Raw genomic sequence first — 19,724 nt, 5'->3', positions numbered from 1 at the left:
GGTAGAAAAATAAGAAAAGCGAAGAGGAGAAAAAAAAGGAAAAAGGTGTAACTAAATCCCCTAATTTAAGGCACTATTAATGGATTGTAAATAATTTATAAGTAATCCTTGTTTATGGCGAGTATATATACAAAACTAAGACTATTTGGTAAATAAATTTCAAATATTGTATAAGAAGAAAAATATCCCTTAAATAAATATACATCCACTATATTTATCGCTGAACATAAATATATTTTCGAGTTAGATATCAAAATTTATCTATACTATATTAAGGGTGTGTTTGGTATGAAGGAAAATATTTTCCGAAAAATAGTTTTCAATTTTCCCATGTTTGGTTTTCTTAAATGTTTTAGAAAACATTTTCTTTATGAACTCATTTTTTTTATCGAGAGAAGGAAAAATATTTTTCAAAACCCATTCTCAACCTTCGCCACCCTCACTGACCCACCCCCACCCCACCACCCACCCCACTGCCCCCACCCCGCACAATTTTTTTTTTTATGCTATCTAATTTTCAAAAAAAGAATTTAGGGCTACTCCACCTCCCCCCACCCCCACCCCACTGCCCCCACCCCATACACAAAAAAAGTTTTTTATTTTTTGTAATTTTAAATCTCTGTTTTTTCGTTTTTGTGCACCCCCCTATGATGACCCAAAATGTCATCTTTAAATTTAGTAAGTAATTCTGTGTTCTAAGACCTCAAAAAAAACCATTTATCATTCCTCGACTTGCGTGCGCAGCCCGTACAATTTTCCGGAAAGTTTTTATGTGAAATATAGATTAAAATATGAATTAGAGCTTTAAAACTCAACTAAGTTGACTTTAATCAACATTTTGAGCAAACGGACCCGGATCAGTATTTTGATAATTCCTGTAGGTCCGTATCATGATTTGGGACTTGGACGTATGCCGGGAATCGAATTCCGAGGTCCCTAACCCGAGATATGGAATTTTGATGAAAAATTAAAAGCTTGAAAGCTTAATGATTTTTAAGAAATTACTGATGTTGGATTTATTGACCTCGGGTCCGTATTTTGGTTTCGGAGACCGGTATAGGTCCACTATAATATTTATGACTTGTCTTCCAAATTTGGTGAGAATCGGAGTTGATTTGACGTGATTCGGACGCCCGGTTGTAAAAATATAAATTTTAAAGTTTTCTTGAAAATTTTCTTTGATTGGGTGTCCGATTCGTAGTTATAGGTGTTATTTTGGCGATTTGATCGCGCGGGCAAATTCGTATGATGTTTTAGGACTTGGGTGCATGTTTGTTTTGGAGCCCCGAGGGCTCGGGTTGATTTCGGGTGGTTAACGGATCATTGTTGGACTTAAGAAAACTGCAGAAATCTGCTTCTGGTTTCCTTCTTCGCGTTCGCGAAGGGAGTCTCGCGTTCCCGAAAAGGAAATTTGGTTTGGCACTTTTTGTGCTTCGCGTTCGCGACTAAGGGAATGCGTTCGCGAAGTGTCGAGGTGCAAAGCTTCGCGTTCGCGATCGAATCCCCGCGTTCGCGAAGAGAAAGAGGCTGGCCAGGAAAATTAGCCTTCGCGTTCGCGAAGGCCAAGCTAGGCAAGCATCGCGTTCGCGAAGAGTAAAATTGGACAGCACAAATTTATGCTTCACGAACGCGAGGCATTGACCGCGTTCGCGAAAGGTAAAAATCCCAGAAACAGAAATTAAGTTTTGAAAATGGGGTTTCGACCCATTTTCAACTCTTTCCCATTTTTGAGCTCGGGTAAGGCGATTTTTGGGTGATTTTCACGGGAAAACATTGGGGTAAGTGTTCCTTATCCTATATTGATTATATTTCATGATTTCATACTCATTTGAAGGTCCATTTGATATCGGAATTGGATAAATTTTGTATGGTTGAACTCGTATCGGAACGGGTGTTCGGATTTCGTGAGTTTTTCCGAGATTTGAGATGTGGGTCCCACTGTCGAATATTTTAATGAATTTTGGATTTTTATCCGAAAAATTTATAAATTCATATGGAATTAATTCCTGTGATTAGTATTGAATATATTGAATTGTTTGTGAATAGATTTGAAGCTTTCGGAGGCAAATTTAAAAGAAAAAGTTGTGGTTGAGTAACTGATTGAAATTTGCAAAGCGAGGTAATTGTCATGGTTAACCTTGACTTGAGGGAATAGAACCCTTAAATTATTTGTTATGTGAATTGCATGTGAACGACGTATAGGCGAGATGACGAGTGTCTATACGTCGTCAAATTAATTGTTTGCCTACTTACTTGAAAAATCATAAATTATTTTAAATCATAAATTAATTATTATAATAATTGTTTCTCTCCTATTCTTTGTCAAATATTAATTCTTGAATTCCTACATTAATTGTTACATGCTATTTGAATTATGTGTTTTAATCGTTATTTGAAATTTAGCATATTAAATATTAAACGGCCTATTTTCTCCCTGATTTTTATAATAATTTATTATTTAACATTGTTTGTTTCATAATTAAATCATAATTATTGTATGCTTGTTGTCTTATAATTTTATATCAATTGTTGCAATTTTTTAGGAAATTTCTTCTATAAGAATTGGTAAATGAATATGTTGGAGGAGCGGGTTGCACGCCGCAACAGAATTGATTATAATAAATATATGGAGGATCGGGTTGCACGCCGCAACAGACTTATTAAAAAGTCCATATTGGAGGATCGGGTTGAACGCCGAACAGACTTATTAAAAGTCCATATTGGGGGATCGGGTTACACGCCGCAACATACTTGATTTAAAATGAATATATTGGAGGATCGGGTTGCACGCCGCAACAGACTTATTTAAAAGTCGATATATATATATATATATATATATATATTGGGGGATCGGGTTACACGCCGCAACAGACTTGATTAAAATGAATATATTGGAGGAGCGGGTTGCACGCCGCAACAGAACTGAATGTGAATATATTGTGAGAGCGGGTTGCACGCTGCAACAGAATTGAATGTGAATATATTGTGAGAGCGGGTTGCACGCTGCAACAGAATGGATGAAAATGATAATTGATTATGACTGTTGCGTTGGCTTCAATTATAATAAATGAGTTACCTGATTTATTTTTATTATTTGTGGTTGTTATTAATACTTCGTACAGGTTAATGTAAGTGAACCGCTTTAGCCTCGTCACTATTTCGTCGAGGTTAGGCTCAGCACTTACCAGTACATGGGGTCCGTTGTACTGATACTATACTCTGCACTTCTTGTGCAGATTTTGGAGTTGGTCCCAGCGGCGTACCGTAGAATTACTCGGATTTCAGCTATTTAGAGGAGACTTGAGGTATAACTGCACAGCGTTCGCAGTTCTGAAGTCCTCGTCTACTTTACTTTAGCTGTGTGTTTGTTTCCAGACAGCTTTATTTTATTTAGACCTTTATTTATATTTATTCTAGAAGCTCGTGCACTTGTGACACCAATTCTAGGGTGGTATTTAGACACCGTTGTTTTAATACATTATTTCACTATATTTCAAACTTTGCTTCCGCATTTGTTTCCTTATTAGTAATAAATTTAAAATTGTTTTAAAAATGGTTAATAGTATTCTAACGTTGGCTTGCCTAGCAAGTGAAATGTTAGGCGCCATCACTGTTCGAAGGTGGGAATTTCGGGTCGTGACACCCCCCTCCTCCCCCGCCGCTGAAGATTTTTTTTGAATAGATTTATGAAAGATTTTTATATATATATATATATATATATATATATATATATATATATATATATATATATATATATATATATATATATATATATATTCAGTTTTAGTTTTTTCATCTTTCGGTTTACAGGTTCGATTTTTTACAAGTTCCAAAGTTATGAATTCGGAGGTTTATGTGTTTGGAAGTTTACGGGTTCGAAATTTCACGGTTTCGAAAGTTTAGCGGTTAGGAAGTTTATGAAATTTGTGGGTTCAAAAGGTTGTTGGTTCGAAAGTTTATGACTTCATGTTTATTGTATCTAAATTATTTATGAATACTCTTGAGAAGTTATTTTCCTTAATTTGCGTACCAAACACCGGAAAATGAATAAGATTACTACTTGTTTTCCAAGAAAACATTTTCATGGAAAACATTTTTCACGAAAAACATTTTCCGTTATACCAAACACACCCTAAAAGCATGAACATCCTTAGCGAAATGTCGTTCGCCTTTTTTACCCTTCAGAATTAAAGTTTACACCACACAAAATAGTTATTTAATTATTTTTTTTAATATTTAGAAATATTTATTTAATTAATTCCCTACTATTTAGGAATAGTCATTTAATGAACTTCCTAATATCTAGGACTTTAAAATTAACTAAAGTTTGACTTATTAGTAACTTTTTCCTTATTTTAACTATGTAGAATAATCCCACCCCAATTGTTTTGTCTTATAAACGTGTGTAGTTAACATTATGACTTAAGGTATTAGTCAATTTTTTTATTTTGACATTTTACTTAAACGAGTAATCAATTAAGTTGACCTCGTACCATTCAAACAATTTGTTTATAAACTTTCCTTCGCGAACGCGAAGGTCAAGCTAGGCAAGCATCGCATTCGCGAGGTAGCCCTCGCGTTCGCGAAGAGTAAAATTGGACAGCACAAATTTGTGCTTCGCAAACGCGAGGCACTGACCGCGTTCGCGAAGGATAAAAATCCCAGAAACAGAACTTAAGTTCTGGAAATGAGGTTTCGACCCATTTTCAACTCTTTCCCATTTTTGAGCTCGGGTAAGGCGATTTTTGGGCAATTTTCACGGAAAAACATTGGGGTAAGTGTTCCTTATCCTATATTGATTATATTTCATGATTTTATACTCATTTTTATCATGAATCCGTGAAATTTTGGAAGAAAAATCATATTTTTATAAAATCTTCCAAAAACGAAAAATTAAGATTTGAAGGTCCATTTGATATCGGAATTGGACAAATTTTGTATAGTTGAACTCGTATCGGAACGGGTGTTCGGATTTCGTAAGTTTTTTCGGGATTTGAGACGTGGGTCCCACTGTCGAATATTTTAATGAATTTCGAATTTTTATCCGAAAAATTTATAAATTCATATGGAATTAATTCCTATGATTAGTATTGCATTGTTTGTGAATAGATTTGAAGCTTTCGGAGGCAAATTTAAAAGGAAAAGTTGTGGTTGAGTAATTGATTGAAATTTGCAAAGCGAGGTAAGTGTCGTGGTTAACCTTGACTTGAGGGAATAGAATCCTTAAATTATTTGTTATGTGAATTGCATGTGAACGACGTATAGGCGAGATGACGAGTGTCTATATGTCGTCAAATTAATTGTTTGCCTGCTTACTTGAAAAATCATAAATTATTTTAAATCATAAATTAATTATTATAATAATTATTTCTCTCCTATTCTTTGTCAAATATTAATTCTTGAATTCCTGAATTAATTGTTACATGCTATTTGAATTATGTGTTTTAATCGTTATTTGAAATTTAGCATATTAAATATTAAACGGCCTATTTTCTCCCCGATTTTCATAATAATTTGCTATTTAACATTGTTTGTTTCATAATTAAATCATAATTATTGTATGCTTGTTGTCTTATAATTTTATATCAATTGTTGCAATTTTTTGGGAAATTTCTTCTATAAGAATTGGTAAATGAATATGTTGGAGAAGTGGGTTGCACGCCGCAATAGAATTGATTATAATGAATATATTGGAGGATCAGGTTGCACGCCGCAACAGACTTATTAAAAAGTCCATAATGGAGGATCGGGTTGCACGCTATTAAAAGTCCATATTGGAGGATCGGGTTACACACCGCAACAGACTTATTAAAAGTCCATATTGGAGGATCGGGTTGCATGCCGCAACAGACTTATTTAAAAGTCGACATAATATATATATATATATATATATATATAAAAGTCCATATTGGAGGATCGGGTTGCATGCCGCAACAGACTTATTTAAAAGTCGACATAATATATATATATATATATATATATATATATATATATATATATATATATATATATATATATATTGGGGGATCGGGTTACACGCCGCAACATACTTGATTTAAAATGAATATATTGGAGGAGCGGGTTGCACGCCGCAACATAACCGAATGTGAATATATTGTGAGAGCGGGTTGCGCGCTGCAACAGAATTGAATGTGAATATATTGTGAGAGCGAGTTGCATGCTGCAACAGAATGGATGAAAATGATAATTGATTATGACTGCTGCGTTGGCTTCAATTATAATAAATAAGTTACCTGATTTATTTCTATTATTTGTGGTTGTTATTAATACTGCGTACAGGTTAATGTAAGTGAACCGCCTTAGCCTCGTCACTATTTCGTCGAGGTTAGGCTCAGCACTTACCAGTACATGGGGTCCGTTGTACTGATACTACACTCTGCACTTCTTGTGCAGATTTTAGAGTTGGTCCCAGTGGCGTACCGTAGAATTGCTCGGATTTCAGCTATTCAGAGGAGACTTGAGGTATAACTGCACAGCGTTCGCAGTTCTGAAGTCCTCGTCTACTTTACTTTAGCTGTGTGTTTGTTTCCAGACAGCTTTATTTTATTTAGACCTTTATTTGTATTTATTCTAGAAGCTCGTGCACTTGTGACACCAATTCTGGGGTGGTATTTAGACGCCGTTGTTTTGATACATTATTTCACTATATTTCAAACTTTGCTTCCGCATTTGTTTCCTTATTAGTAATAAATTTAAAATTGTTTTTAAAATGGTTAATAGTATTCTAACGTTGGCTTGCCTAGCAAGTGAAATGTTAGGCGTCATCATTGTCCGAAGGTGGGAATTTCGGGTCGTGACACCCCCCCTCCTCCCCCGTCGCCGCCCCTGCCCCTCCCCCCCCCGAGATTTTTGTTTTATATATATATTTTTAGTTTTAGTTTTTTCATCTTTCTTTTTACAGGTTCGATTTTTTACAAATTCCAAAGTTATGAGTTCGGAGGTTTATGTGTTTGAAAGTTTACTGGTTCGAAATTTTGCGGTTTCGAAAGTTTAGCGGTTCGGAAGTTTATGAAATTTGTGGGTTCAAAAGGTTGTTGGTTCGAAAGTTTATGACTTCATATTTATTATATCTAAATTATTTATGAATACTCTTGAGAAGTTATTTTCCTTAATTTGCGTACCAAACACCGAAAAATGAATAAGATTACTACTTGTTTTCCAAGAAAATATTTTCGTGAAAAATATTTTCCAAGAAAATAAATTTTGCCCTTTTATTCAACGTACTAGTAAGGATGGCCCATACTGAGCAGGAGCCCAAACACTATAGTGCATGTTGAGTTTATTTTTCTAAATTATACATATATAGCCGATTGGATTTAAAATTTACTTTTTTAGCCAGTATAAATAAATCATACAATCGATTATTTTTAATTTAATCGGTTGGGTGGACTCATAAGAAAAAATATTGAAGTTTTAAATAGCAAATTATTAAATAATAATCATCAAGTATTAAAAGATTTCAATGCTACACAAAAAAATATTAAAAGTATTCAACAGTTGGAAAGATGCATGGCTCAATCTTACTCATTCTCATTTTATGGTGTTTTGGATTTTCAATTTCATTTATTTCTTTCCTTTATATTGTTTTGTCATTCTGCTTAAGCATATTTACATAGTTAGGAGTAGAGTATTGATGTGAGTTCAAAATTTCAATTACACACATTGAATTAATACATTTTAAGTTCAAAATGTATAATGTACTTCGAAGAACATTTTTTGACGCATATCAAGTATCTTTAGAATAATTGTTGTTAAACATGAAATGACATTTTTATGGCTATAAAAATATATCACTAAAAGTATTATAAAAAGTTTAAAGTTAAATAATTTTTAAATTTATAAATATGTCATTTTTTTAATAAAGCAAAAAGAGAAAAAGAAGTCATAAAATAAACCAGAGAGTAATAATTAATCGGTGTACATTTATTCCATACTAAAAAAAATAACATAATGAAGTCATATTCCCAACTACCGAAATACATCAAACTCGTAAACTTTTGTTTGCGGTTTCAGCAAACTAAAAAAGAAAAACAATTCTTAATTATTTCTTTTTAAAAGGGGATATAATTAGGAAGAGCTAATGTCTCTATGTATTAAAATGTTAAAGTTTAAATTTAGTTCGTGGTGTTCATGCTCTTATTAACATTTTCCTTTATAGCCTTTGTGGATTCTTCAGCTTTTCCCTTCACTGTATTTCCGACTGCTTTCGTCTTGCGCATCGCCTTTCAAACACACATCAAAAATAAGTATTAATTGATAATTACTTGAAAATTGAAATAATTTATAAACTACTAGTAATACTTATAGTATAACAGGTTATACAATCATATCATTAAAATAGAAAAAGAGATTGGGAGAAAGAGAGAGAAAATGTAATGGGCTGAAGATTTTACAAGAAAACGAAACTTCAAACTAACACCACATTTATTGCTTTTCACTACTATATAATTGTGCTCAAACTTTCCCAAATTTACCAAAATACATGCAGGCAACTATGCAATAAAGAATGCAAACAGGGGCAAAACTGAAACTTCAAAAAGTGGTCTGCTGATGGATGATCATATCATTAAAAAAATTAAATAGAAAAAGATATTGGGAGAAAGAGAGAGGAAATGTAATGCGTTCGAGATTTCACAGAGAAAACGAAACTTTAAACTGAAACCACATTTGTTGCTTTTCACTACTATATAATTGTGCTCAAACTTTGCCAAATTTACCAAAATACATACAGGTAACTATGCAATAAAGAATGAAAACAGGTGCAAAACTGAAACTTCAAAAAGTGGTCTGCTGATGGATGATGAGATACGCGAGGGTAGTTTTGTTAAGTCACTAAAACATTTATGTAACAGCTGCAGTACAATTACTTTTCAGCCAATCATGTTGCTCAGTTTTAGAGAAGTTACTAAAATACCCCCAGCTGTGCCAAGCAGGCATGTTGACCTCCTGTGTGCTATTCCCCTTTATAAGATAGTAGAATAGAATATAGACATTAGGAATGAGCATTTGATAAGGATCTCAACGTTAGTTTAATATTGATTTATCTCCTATTAAATATTTTATATTTTTAGATACAAATTTTGTTCACGATATTTAATTATTTATTTAATATTAAAATTTTTAAATCAACTAAAGTTTTAGTTATTAAATAACTCTTTATTTGAATTAGATAAAAAATTCTAATATTTTAAATTTTGAATCAATTAATATTTTACTTTAAATAAATTATTTACTCATTTGAAGTTTGTACCATAATTATAATACATTCCATGTTAAATTTTTTAGTATTTAAAACTTTATTAATTAAAATTTTATTTTGTTAAAATATTTATATAATATTTAAAGGGGTGTCACTAGTGATGAGCATCTACTACAATCTGTCTAACAATATCAAGGCTAATTCAGCCTGAAAAATAGCTAAATACAACTAGAGGAAGATAAGAGGGAGAAGAGCAGGGATTGCGATCGCCAAACAGCTACCTTGCTATCTCTGAGACAATCTGCAACCAGAACAATCAACAACTGCTACCGTGTCCAGCTACACCTGGATCTGCACACAAGGTGCAGGGAGTAACGTGAGTACGCCAACTCAGTAAGTAACAACAATAAATAAAGAATGAGCAGTAGTGACGAGCAATAAAGCATATTAACGTTCATATCATGAAATCTCAGTAAAATACCTCATGCTTTTAAAATCAGGATTTGAATCAAAATATCTCGTTTAAACCCAGTTCCAATAAAAATCATTTAAGGATATTTTTCAACAGCTTTCAAACAGAGGAAAAATGCAAAGGTGAGAAAAAAATGAAGAAATCATAAATAGCCCATCGGGCAAAGCATCACGCATATACAGCCCCTCGGGAAAACCTTACAATCACCCTTGCCACTCGGGCATACCTCACAATCACTCATGCCTCCCAATCACTTAGCACTCGGCACTCGCACTCAGTAGGTACTTGCGCTCACTAGGGGTGTGTACAGACTCCGGAGGGGCTCCTTCAGCCCAAGCGCTATAATCTGCACGGACAACTCACGTGCTATAATAATAAAGTATGTTGCAGGCGGGCAGCCCCGATCCACACTCATCCTCACAATCAGGCCCTCGGCCGATATCAACATGCTGCGGCGTACAGCCCGATCCCATAAATATCCTCACAAATCAAGCCCCCCGCCTCACTCAGACATAAACCTCTCAAGCCACTCGGGCATTTCAGTACAATAGGGCATTCGGCCTAAAACATTTATATGCATCAAAATAGAGTCACAAAAACTGAGTTATGCGGTAAACAAGTATAAACATGACTGAGTATAGATTTTCAATCGAAAACAATGAGAGGATTATAAGAAAAGGCCCCTAAGGGTCCAAACAGCACTAACGCAAGGCCCAAACATGGCATTCAGTCCAATTTACAGAAATTCTTTCTAAAACATATAAGTATCATATAATTTCCATAAAATATGCAACTTTACAATTGCTACAGGACGGACCAAGTCACAATCCCCAACAGTGCACGCCCACACGCCCGTCACCTAGCATGTGCGTCACTTCAAAATAGTAGGATGATGCGAAATCCGGGGTTTCATACCCTCAGGACTAAATTTACAATCGTCACTTACCTCAAACCGGTCAAATCTCTACCCCGCAATGCTCTTGCCTTTGGACTCGGCCTCCAAATGCTCCAAATCTATTCAAAATCAGTACAATACCATCAATACGCGTTAATAGAATGAATTCCACAAGAAAAGATACAAAATTAGACCAAAACCCGAAATTGGCTCAAACCCGGCCTCCGGGCCTACGTCTCGAAATCCAACAAAATTCACAAAACTAGAAAGCTCATTCACTCACGAACCTAACCATACCAAATTCATCAAAATCCGACATCGTTTGGTCCTCCAAATCCTTAAATTACTCTCCAAAAATTCCAAGCCCTAACCCCTCATTTTTACTAATTACAATGATTAAACAACGAAAAATCACCATATATACGAGTATTAGGGCTCAAGCAACTTACCTCACTGATAGCCCTTGAATCACCCTTCACAAATCCCTCCAAAAGCTCCAAAAACCGACTTGAAAATGGTGGAAATGAACCAAATTCGCGAAGGGTTCTATTTATGGTTTTTGCCCAGGTTTTTCCACCTGCGGAAACTTTCACGCTTCTGTGCCACCGCACCTGCGGAAAAATCCATCGCAGGTGCGGAACTCACTTAGGAGCCCACCTTCCGCATCTGCGGCCCAAAACCCCGTGCCTGCGAAGGCGTACCTGCGTGTTTCCTCCGCTTCTGCGAAGCATGCCCAGCATCCCCCTTTCCGCATCTGCGCCCCAGGTTTCACACCTACGAGCTCGCAGATGAGACCTACAACTCGCACCTGCGAAACCTACCTAGCTTAGCATTGCCCGCGCTTGCGCACTCCCCACGCGCACCAGCGGCCTCGCACCTGCGACTCTTTCTTCCGCAGGTACAAAAATAGCAGTAGCAGCAGCTTCAGCAGCATTTTCCAACTTCGACAAATCCGTTAACCACCCGGAATCACTCCGAGGTCCTCGAGACCTCAACCAAAAATACCAACAAATCATATATCAATATACCAACTTAGTCGAACCTTCGAATCACTCAAAACAATATCAAATCATCAAATTACCCTCGGATTCAAGCCTAAGAACTTCTAAATTTCCAAATTCGGCAATCGATGCCAAAACCAACTAAACCACGTCCGAATGACCTCAAATTATGCACACACACCACAAATGACACTACAAACCTACTCCAACTTCCAAAATTTTATTCTGACCCCGATATCAAATTTTCCACTGCCGACCGAAATCGCCAAATTTCTAATTTCTCCAATTCAAGCCTAATTCTACCACGGATCTCCAAATCACATTTCGGATGCACTCCTAAGTCCAAAATCACCTAACAGAGCTAACGGAACCATCAGAATTCTAATCCGAGGTCAAATGCTAAAGAGTCAAATTTTGGTCAACTCTCCCAATTTAAAGCTTCAACAATAAAATTCTTTCTTCCAATTCGATTCTGAAATACCTGCGACCCAAAACCGACGATTCACACAAGTCAAAGTATATCATACGGAGCTACTCATACTCTCAAACAACCGAGCGAAGTGAAAAATATTCAAAATGACCGGTCGGGTCGTTACACAATATTACCTCCTATGGGGAATCTTTGGGGGGGGAAATCATGATATTCGGCTTAATGTAGGCTTATTTTGATGTATATTGCCTCGCATTATGCTCATGTCTCATAGATTTTGGATGTATAATATAATTATTTGTGCTAACTAACTCAATAATTATTTTGACTTGCAAACGTCATCTATAAATGTACAGAATTTAGTCAATAATTGTAAAATAATATATAATCAATAATTATTTTTCTATGACGTATGAAAACTTGAACAATGAGTATGAAATAATAAAAGATAAAATATATTCTAAATGAGTTATTGTTAATTATTTTTCTTTTCTTTTTGCAGATATTCTAGCAAATGACAACTCCACATATTTTTATATATTAGTTTATTATTGTAAATTATTTACTCAATAATAGTCATTTTAAAACTTAAATTTTCACTTATTAAATTTTATAGGAGTTACAGGCCAACCTCGTCGTGATAAAAGTAATTTGTTTACTTGTTTGTTCGATATTAAGGCATAAAAGTAACAAAAAATTTCATAAGATACTCTTACAAAACTTAAGGACTTTCATTGGGTTGGATTTGGGATCAACATATATACTTTTAGAAAGTTATATATTTTATTTTTATTATAACTCAAAGATATTGTTTAATATAATACTTATGTGAGTTTTTAAAAATTATTTACTTATTGACGTGGGGAACATGCGTAACGCGCATACCCTGAGACTAGGGTATTAGGACTAGGGTATTCGCCTTTTTTCCTTTAAAAGTACAATTCATATTGGATAAAATAGTAATTAGATTATTTTCCTAATGTTTAATATTTCAAAAATAATTAAAATATTTTATTATTAATTCTTTCCGTGTTTAAACTATGTAAGAATTCCTAATATTTAGGACTTTACTTTTCACTATAACTTTACCTTGTATAAATCATTTCCTTAACTGAACACTGAACAATAACATAACCATAATACTTTTTCATGATAAAATTTCTAATATTTAGAATTTTGAAATATGAAATGTATAATTTAGCATTGTGATATGCACAACTTACGTCTCCAATAGTAAAAAAAAAAAAAAAAAACAAATTTTGGCTCTTTTTCAATAGTTGTTTAACGAAACATCTTTTCTTTTTAGACTCTTATTATGGTTTTGAAAATTGAAATGCAAGAATTATGCATCTTACATCTCTAATAGTTTAAACAAAAACCCTCCTTTATTTAGGAGTTAGGTTAGCTAAAGTTTATTGGCAATTAAATATTTCCAATTATTTTATTTAGGTAAAAATTCTTAATATTTAAAAATCTAAAATTACAAATTTCTTGCTTAATATTTAAAACTTTAAATTTATCTAAGATTTGGACAATTTTACAAAGGCGTGTAATTGTAGATTCCGTGTTTGCAAAGGTAACGGAGTGTGCTAATTAATATTGTCATATTCTATTAATACTCTTTAACTCAACATCGAATTTTAGAAATACTTTTGAAATGACATTTAACAATTGCACGTTAAGTATGCATAGCTTAAAAATACTTATATAGTTTTTTAAAATTTTATACTTATTGATATAGGATCCATGGCAAGCGCGTATCCTAAAACTAGCACAATATTAAAAACACAAAGTCTCTTAGTGAAATGTCATTTGCCTTTTTAACCTTTTTAATAAGTTTAACTCTAGATAAAATAGTCATTTAATTATTTTCCTAAGAATATTTAATTATTTCCCTAATTCTTAGGACTTTGCAATCAACTAAATTTTATTTACTGAATCTTTCCTAATGAAAATTAGATAGGAAGTCCTAATATTAAAATTTTAAATTTTATTTTGATTCTACCACTTCAATCGAAATAAACACATCAAATTGAGCACTAATGTAAATATTTGAACTTTTACGAAAGTCATGTACCATACATAAGTAAAAGTATATAAAAATTGTAGTTAAATATGTAATATATGAGTTCTAAAATAAAAGCACACTCATAATTAATACTGCTTATTTATAGGAAGATACATAGTGCAAACTTTCTTCCTAAATTGAGTAATTAGATAAATAGGACACAATAACTATTATTTTAAAAAACTTATACCTTTCTTTAAATTTTGTTACAATAACTCAAATAATTTTCAATCCAAAATTTATATTTATTAATACGAGTACACGCGCAACGCGTGTACCTAAAGACTAGTAGTGCTAAAATACTACAACTATATATGGACTAAACAACAAAACAAAACTTAAAACTAGAAATAATTAAAAGTGTTGAATGAATAAATCTATAAATAAACTGATTCACTAAACTACAAAATATTTGAAGGGGAACCTTGGTATAACTAGTAAAGTTGCTGCCATATGACCAAGAAGTCACGGGTTTGAGCCGTGGAAACAGTTTTTTACAAAAATACAGGGTAAAACTGCGTACAATAAACTCTTGTGGTCTGGTCCTTCCCCAGACCCCGCACGTAGCGGGAGCTTACTCATCAGGCTGCCCTTTTACTAAACTACAAATAAGAAAAAATGAATAGATTGAGCGTACTGTGTAAAGAAATGAAAAAACCTCATGTTTAATTAAACTAAATTTTTAAAAATATATTTTTTAATTAAAATAAGACTACTTTAATCCTTTCAAAAGGCTTCAATACTCGATGTAATATCTCAGATCTTCGATACTACAAAAATTGTTCGTTGTGATTTAACCTACGGTTTGTTGAGTTCGACATTGCTAGTATTACAAAATAGTTGTTTCGTTCTTTCCTGGAATGAATTAATCCAATAACATTACTTTTAATTCTTCTGCTTCTGTTAACAGAAATGTATGGTGATCCAGCAGCTTGGACCCAATTGAAAGAGCAAAGCTTTACCCCCATCTTGTTTGGACCCAGTAACTTCGAATTACAAATTCAACTCAAAATATGATCAAACTTTTTCAAGTTTTTGAATTACTGTATACCTCTTACTTAAATCTTGTAATACCCACCAAAGATACTCCCCTAAATAAATGAAGGTCCTAACATCTCAGCTTTGGCCTGATCACAGAGCTTAGAAACCCAACATTCACTGAGCTGTTTAGATTTGAGAAATTTGTTGCCACAACATCCCTCTGTTCACACGCAAAATTTGATTGGGAAGGTAAACCATGCAACTTCTGAACCTTTTTTTACCTCAAATCAAGAAGGCTAAGAAGGTCGGGGAAACATAGAAGGAAAATAGTAACCGTTTGAGAAAACTGGTATAAACTTTATTTACACAAATGTTAGAAGGAACTAACAGATGCTGATCTCCTGCAAAATCCAGCTTTAGAACGAGACCCTTTTAACACTTCTGCATATTTCACTAAGTCGGTTTTCTGGACTTTTTCTGACTCATTTTTAGTTATATTTTCTTGAGGTGAATCAGTCAGACGATTTGAGATATAATCCAATCTTCCTGAACCTGACGACGAACCCCCATCACTATTTCTCGTACTATCTATCGAATAGTTGTTATTTTCTCCTTTGTCGCTCCTTGAACTTTGAGACGCCGAATGTAACTCCAGAAATTGTTTGGATGAACCAGAACTGTACCCTGGAGAATAACTAGAATGTCTTGCCACATTATCTTCAACATTGTGCACCATGTCCATGGAAGAACTCCGACTAAGACGTCTATCCTTTCCCCGCAGTAATCTCATAAGCTTACTAAACACCTTCTTTTTGCCTGAAGTCTTACGGGGTGATAAATTATCAGTAGAAGTGTCATCAAATTCACCAGAGTCTGTAAGAAAGGATGTTCGAGAGGATGACCAATCAGAATCGAAATCATTAACATTAATTTCCCTTTCCCCCTGACTTTCTTTATTTGCATATTCAAGAATTAGTTGCTTAGCTTTCTCCTCCGACTTGGGGCTCAATGTTTTACTGAGGTCTCTTGCGATTGTTTTTCCTGCAACAGGCTGTAAGTTCCTCAGCTCGTACCGCAAGCAAGCGTTTATCCATCGGAGATAGACTAGTTCCTCAGCATCATTGCACCGATCTGCTTGAAGCCGCTCAACTTCCTTCGCTAAATCTTCATTTTGCTTTCTCAACCGTAGAGTTTCTTCCTTCAGTGCTTCTGTCTGCGGCAAGAATCATTTAATAAGTACACGCTAACTAGACATATATATGGAAAATGAAATGTAACATGAACAAAAGAATTACTTCTTCATCTTCCAACACAGAAGCAGCAATGATCTGAACAGATTCTAATCTATGAGCCAGTTCTGAATTTTCTTTTCTTAAACTGTGATTAGATTTCTTCAACTCATCAGCCTGATTCTCCAAATCCTTCAGTTTTCGGAGCTTTAACTGAACATCGGATTCAGCTTCAACAGCCTTCTTTTCCTCGTCGTGCAACTTCATAACTTTTTCTTGAAGGGTTAAAATCTGTTCCTTACTGTGATCAGCTTCTGATCTCAATTTCTTTTTGAGTTGCTTTATCTTGACTTTTGCAGCATCGAGCTCAGAAACAACTTTTGCATAATCGGCCACTTGAGCCTCTAACCTCATCTTATCTGCGCTCAATGACTCAATCTTGAGACCAAAAAGCTTGGCCTCCATATTGTTTATTTTTAGTTGATTTTGAAGCTCCATGATAGCAGTTTCTTGCTCCTTAAGACCATAATACTCGAGCAATTGGATTTCTAGAGTCCTCTCCCTCTCTTCGAGAGTTTTAACAATATTTTTCAGGCTCTTAATCTCTTGCTCATGGTTAACCATTTCAACAATTCTATATTCTCTGGGTGAATCTTGCATCAGTGTTTCAATGTCGCTCTTTGAGGTAGATAAACGGAGTTCCTTTACAAGTTCATTGAACTCTGGCAGGAGAAATAATCGATCTCTATCGTTGCTGAATATACTACTGCTAGATGAAACACCCGAAGAATTCTCAATAATGAGTTTAGCGATATGGAGGTCCTCCTGCAAGAAAAGCAAAAAAGTGATAAGCTCACAAGTAGGACAACAACCAACATATGTTATAGGAACAAATAAAAAGATTCACTATAATTCCGCTCATCACAGCTTCTTTCATTTAGCAGATTAGAAAGTAGCAAATTTGCGTACATCCTATCATCCGCCGACCCCACTTGTGGAATTATACTGGGTTGTTAGTGTTGCATGCTTTTGGATCACCAAAAGAGTGACATAACTTGTGGGATTATACTGGGTTGTTGTTGTTGCATGCTTTTGGATCACCAAAAGAGTGACGTGCATTAAGCACATCTAAAAAGCAGAGAGGGAAAACTGAAAATAAAAGGAAATTCTTTTGATCAAGTAATTCAAAGTTACAAATGCTAAGAGATACAAAAAAGGTAATCTAAGATGCTTTTAACATTTTACGAAGCCCCATTGGATTCCAGGCTCTCAATTGCAATGAATTACTGTACACGAGAGCTTGTGTCCCAAACAAAAAAGAATAAGGACATGAAAAAGACCATCCTTGTTTTCTCCATAAAGGAAAAACAATCAAATAACTCGCCGGAAGCTTAACTATTACCACTATTAATTGTTCCATTGCCACTGTTCTAACTAATACCCAAAGCGATATAACAACTACATCCTTTCTTAAGTTCTTGCGCAAAATTTTATCGGTATCTAGCTCAAAACTTGGAATGGGGTAAGCATCAGGAACAACTATGATGCTTGAAAATTCAAAGAACAACCATCTTACGTGCTTGTCTGACACAGTAGAAACTGATTTGCGGGAGGAAGGTGATCTTGGAGTTGCATGGGAGGCGCGATCATCATTTGTGAGCTCACCATTTTCACCACCTGTAACTCAAACCACAAATTCAAAAATATTAGAAAGGAACTCCCAGAAAAGGATGAAACAAAAATCAAAGCAACACCTAAAAATGGTGCTCTAATTAAATTAATTACCTGCAGAGCACGGTGGGGGAAATGAATTAGAAGGCTTGATTCTTTTGGTTCTAAAAATGGTATAAATAACCCCACCAAGAGATAGAACCAAAACAACCCCAATTTTCAAGAGCACGGGCCTAATGTTCCTATTGTCTCTCACCATTATTGGTTTCTGTGAGAAAAATCATGGGTTTCCCTCATCTTCATCATAGTCATCCAAATCCAAAATACCAACAAGAAATACGTGATTGAATTAATAAAGGATAAGAAATCCGGTTTAAAATATGAATGGTCCCAAAAGGAAGGGGAATGGGAATTAGATGATGAAAAGGGGGATATTGTTCTGGGCATTGAAGATTAAACAGGGATAAAGTTTTAGAGTACGTAAAATATGATGTGGATTGTCCGGTTACAATTTATATGTTTGGGTTCCGGCTCTGCTTCACTTGGGTAAACTGTTGCATGACCAACTTTTCTATATTCAACGGTACAAGTTTTCTAATAATCCAAAAGGAAGATTTATTATACTTATTACAACTAAATAATTGTTTATAGACTAGCTTTCTAATTGGTGATATTACAATATCTATATACTCTAGGCTTTTCTAAAGAACTTCGTTCACCATCCAATTATTTATATACATTTAAAAAGGGAGACAATCAACACGAATATTGCGCTAATGGCGTTATTATAGGTTAATGTTTATCTCTTAGGCCTAGATAGTGATATGACTTAGTTGTACACTTATACTCACTGTAATACTCTCAACAGCTTTCTTACTGGCAGAGGGCAGATTAAAATCAAATTTTAAAATTGAACCTATTATATTTTTAAAGTTATGAGTTCATATCTATTGTTTTTACAATTTTAATGAATTTTTATGCATAAATTTTAATTTCGCGTCGAAAGTTATGGGTTTAATTGAACTCGTTGCATATATACTACATTCACCCCTCTTACGGGTTTGAGTAGTTATATCGAGTAAAATAATTTGTTACATCATAGAACTGCTGATCTTGTATGTATCATTATTCTTATTATATTTTCTGATCCGTTATGAAATAGCATTGCCACTCAAATTCTTTACACAGTATCACATTCTACGGTTGAGAAGAACATTGTGACTTGTGAGGGTGAGATACATTTGAACACTTATATACAAATAAATAGTCAAGCTTTATGTATTTACTATTGAATTTTCCGTGCTTCGCGCGGTCACAAAAATAAATTAATGAATTTTAAAAACGAATTTTATTATTTTATTTACATAAGTTTAATAAATTATACATGTTAATATTATTTTTGGTTAGCTCCAACTCTTGTCATACTATCAGTTGCCCAAAAAATAATTTAAAGGCCAAAAGAAAAAAGTTATATTAAGACTACAACTATATATACTTAATAACTTTACATGTATGCAATAGTAATAAATATTTTTTGGTAAAAGTAACAAACATAAAGTAAAGCATATAGATAAAAACTTTGTTGTCGTTCATCCTTGGTAAAATTCTTTGTCATTTTCGTCGTTAGATTATGAAGCTTTTTTCCTTTGGTAAATTAGTTAATCTTTAAATCATCATAGAAAGTTATATATCCACCATCATTATACTTCTTCATTGAAGGACGACTATAAATAATTTATCCAATATAATTTCTCTTT

The 19,724-nt window shown here is 34.1% G+C and overlaps 1 protein-coding gene across 2 annotated transcripts; it reads right to left on the bottom strand.

Moving 5' to 3' along the window:
* Positions 1 to 14,727: 14,727 nt before the first annotated feature.
* Positions 14,728 to 18,558, bottom strand: LOC104092095 (protein CHUP1, chloroplastic). 2 transcript variants are annotated; one of them, XM_070197775.1, is made up of 5 exons: positions 18,082 to 18,558; positions 17,873 to 17,973; positions 16,363 to 17,121; positions 15,434 to 16,280; positions 14,728 to 15,172 (listed from the first exon to the last, which is right to left on the bottom strand). In XM_070197775.1, exons 1-4 carry the CDS (start codon positions 18,224 to 18,226, stop codon positions 15,441 to 15,443), a joined length of 1,845 nt encoding a protein of 614 aa, XP_070053876.1. In that variant the 5' UTR covers positions 18,227 to 18,558; the 3' UTR covers positions 14,728 to 15,172; positions 15,434 to 15,440. The 2 variants fall into 2 exon arrangements, with proteins under 2 accessions (XP_070053876.1, XP_070053875.1); XM_070197774.1 differs by having other exon boundaries at positions 14,916 to 16,280.
* Between the last annotated feature and the right edge of the window lie 1,166 nt (positions 18,559 to 19,724).

Source organism: Nicotiana tomentosiformis, chromosome 3, assembly GCF_000390325.3.
Source record: "Nicotiana tomentosiformis chromosome 3, ASM39032v3, whole genome shotgun sequence".
Classification (NCBI taxonomy): Eukaryota; Viridiplantae; Streptophyta; class Magnoliopsida; order Solanales; family Solanaceae; genus Nicotiana; species Nicotiana tomentosiformis.
This window is presented reverse-complemented; position numbering and strand designations above follow the sequence as displayed.

Coding starts and splice junctions, on each gene's coding strand:
- LOC104092095 (XM_070197775.1), bottom strand. CDS start 18,226: ATGGTGAGAGACAATAGGAACATTAGGCCCGTGCTCTTGAAAATTGGG. Junction 17,974..18,081: donor TCCCCCACCGTGCTCTGCAG/GTAATTAATTTA, acceptor TTTGAGTTACAG/GTGGTGAAAATGGTGAGCTC. Junction 16,281..16,362: donor CTGTGTTGGAAGATGAAGAA/GTAATTCTTTTG, acceptor TTCTTGCCGCAG/ACAGAAGCACTGAAGGAAGA.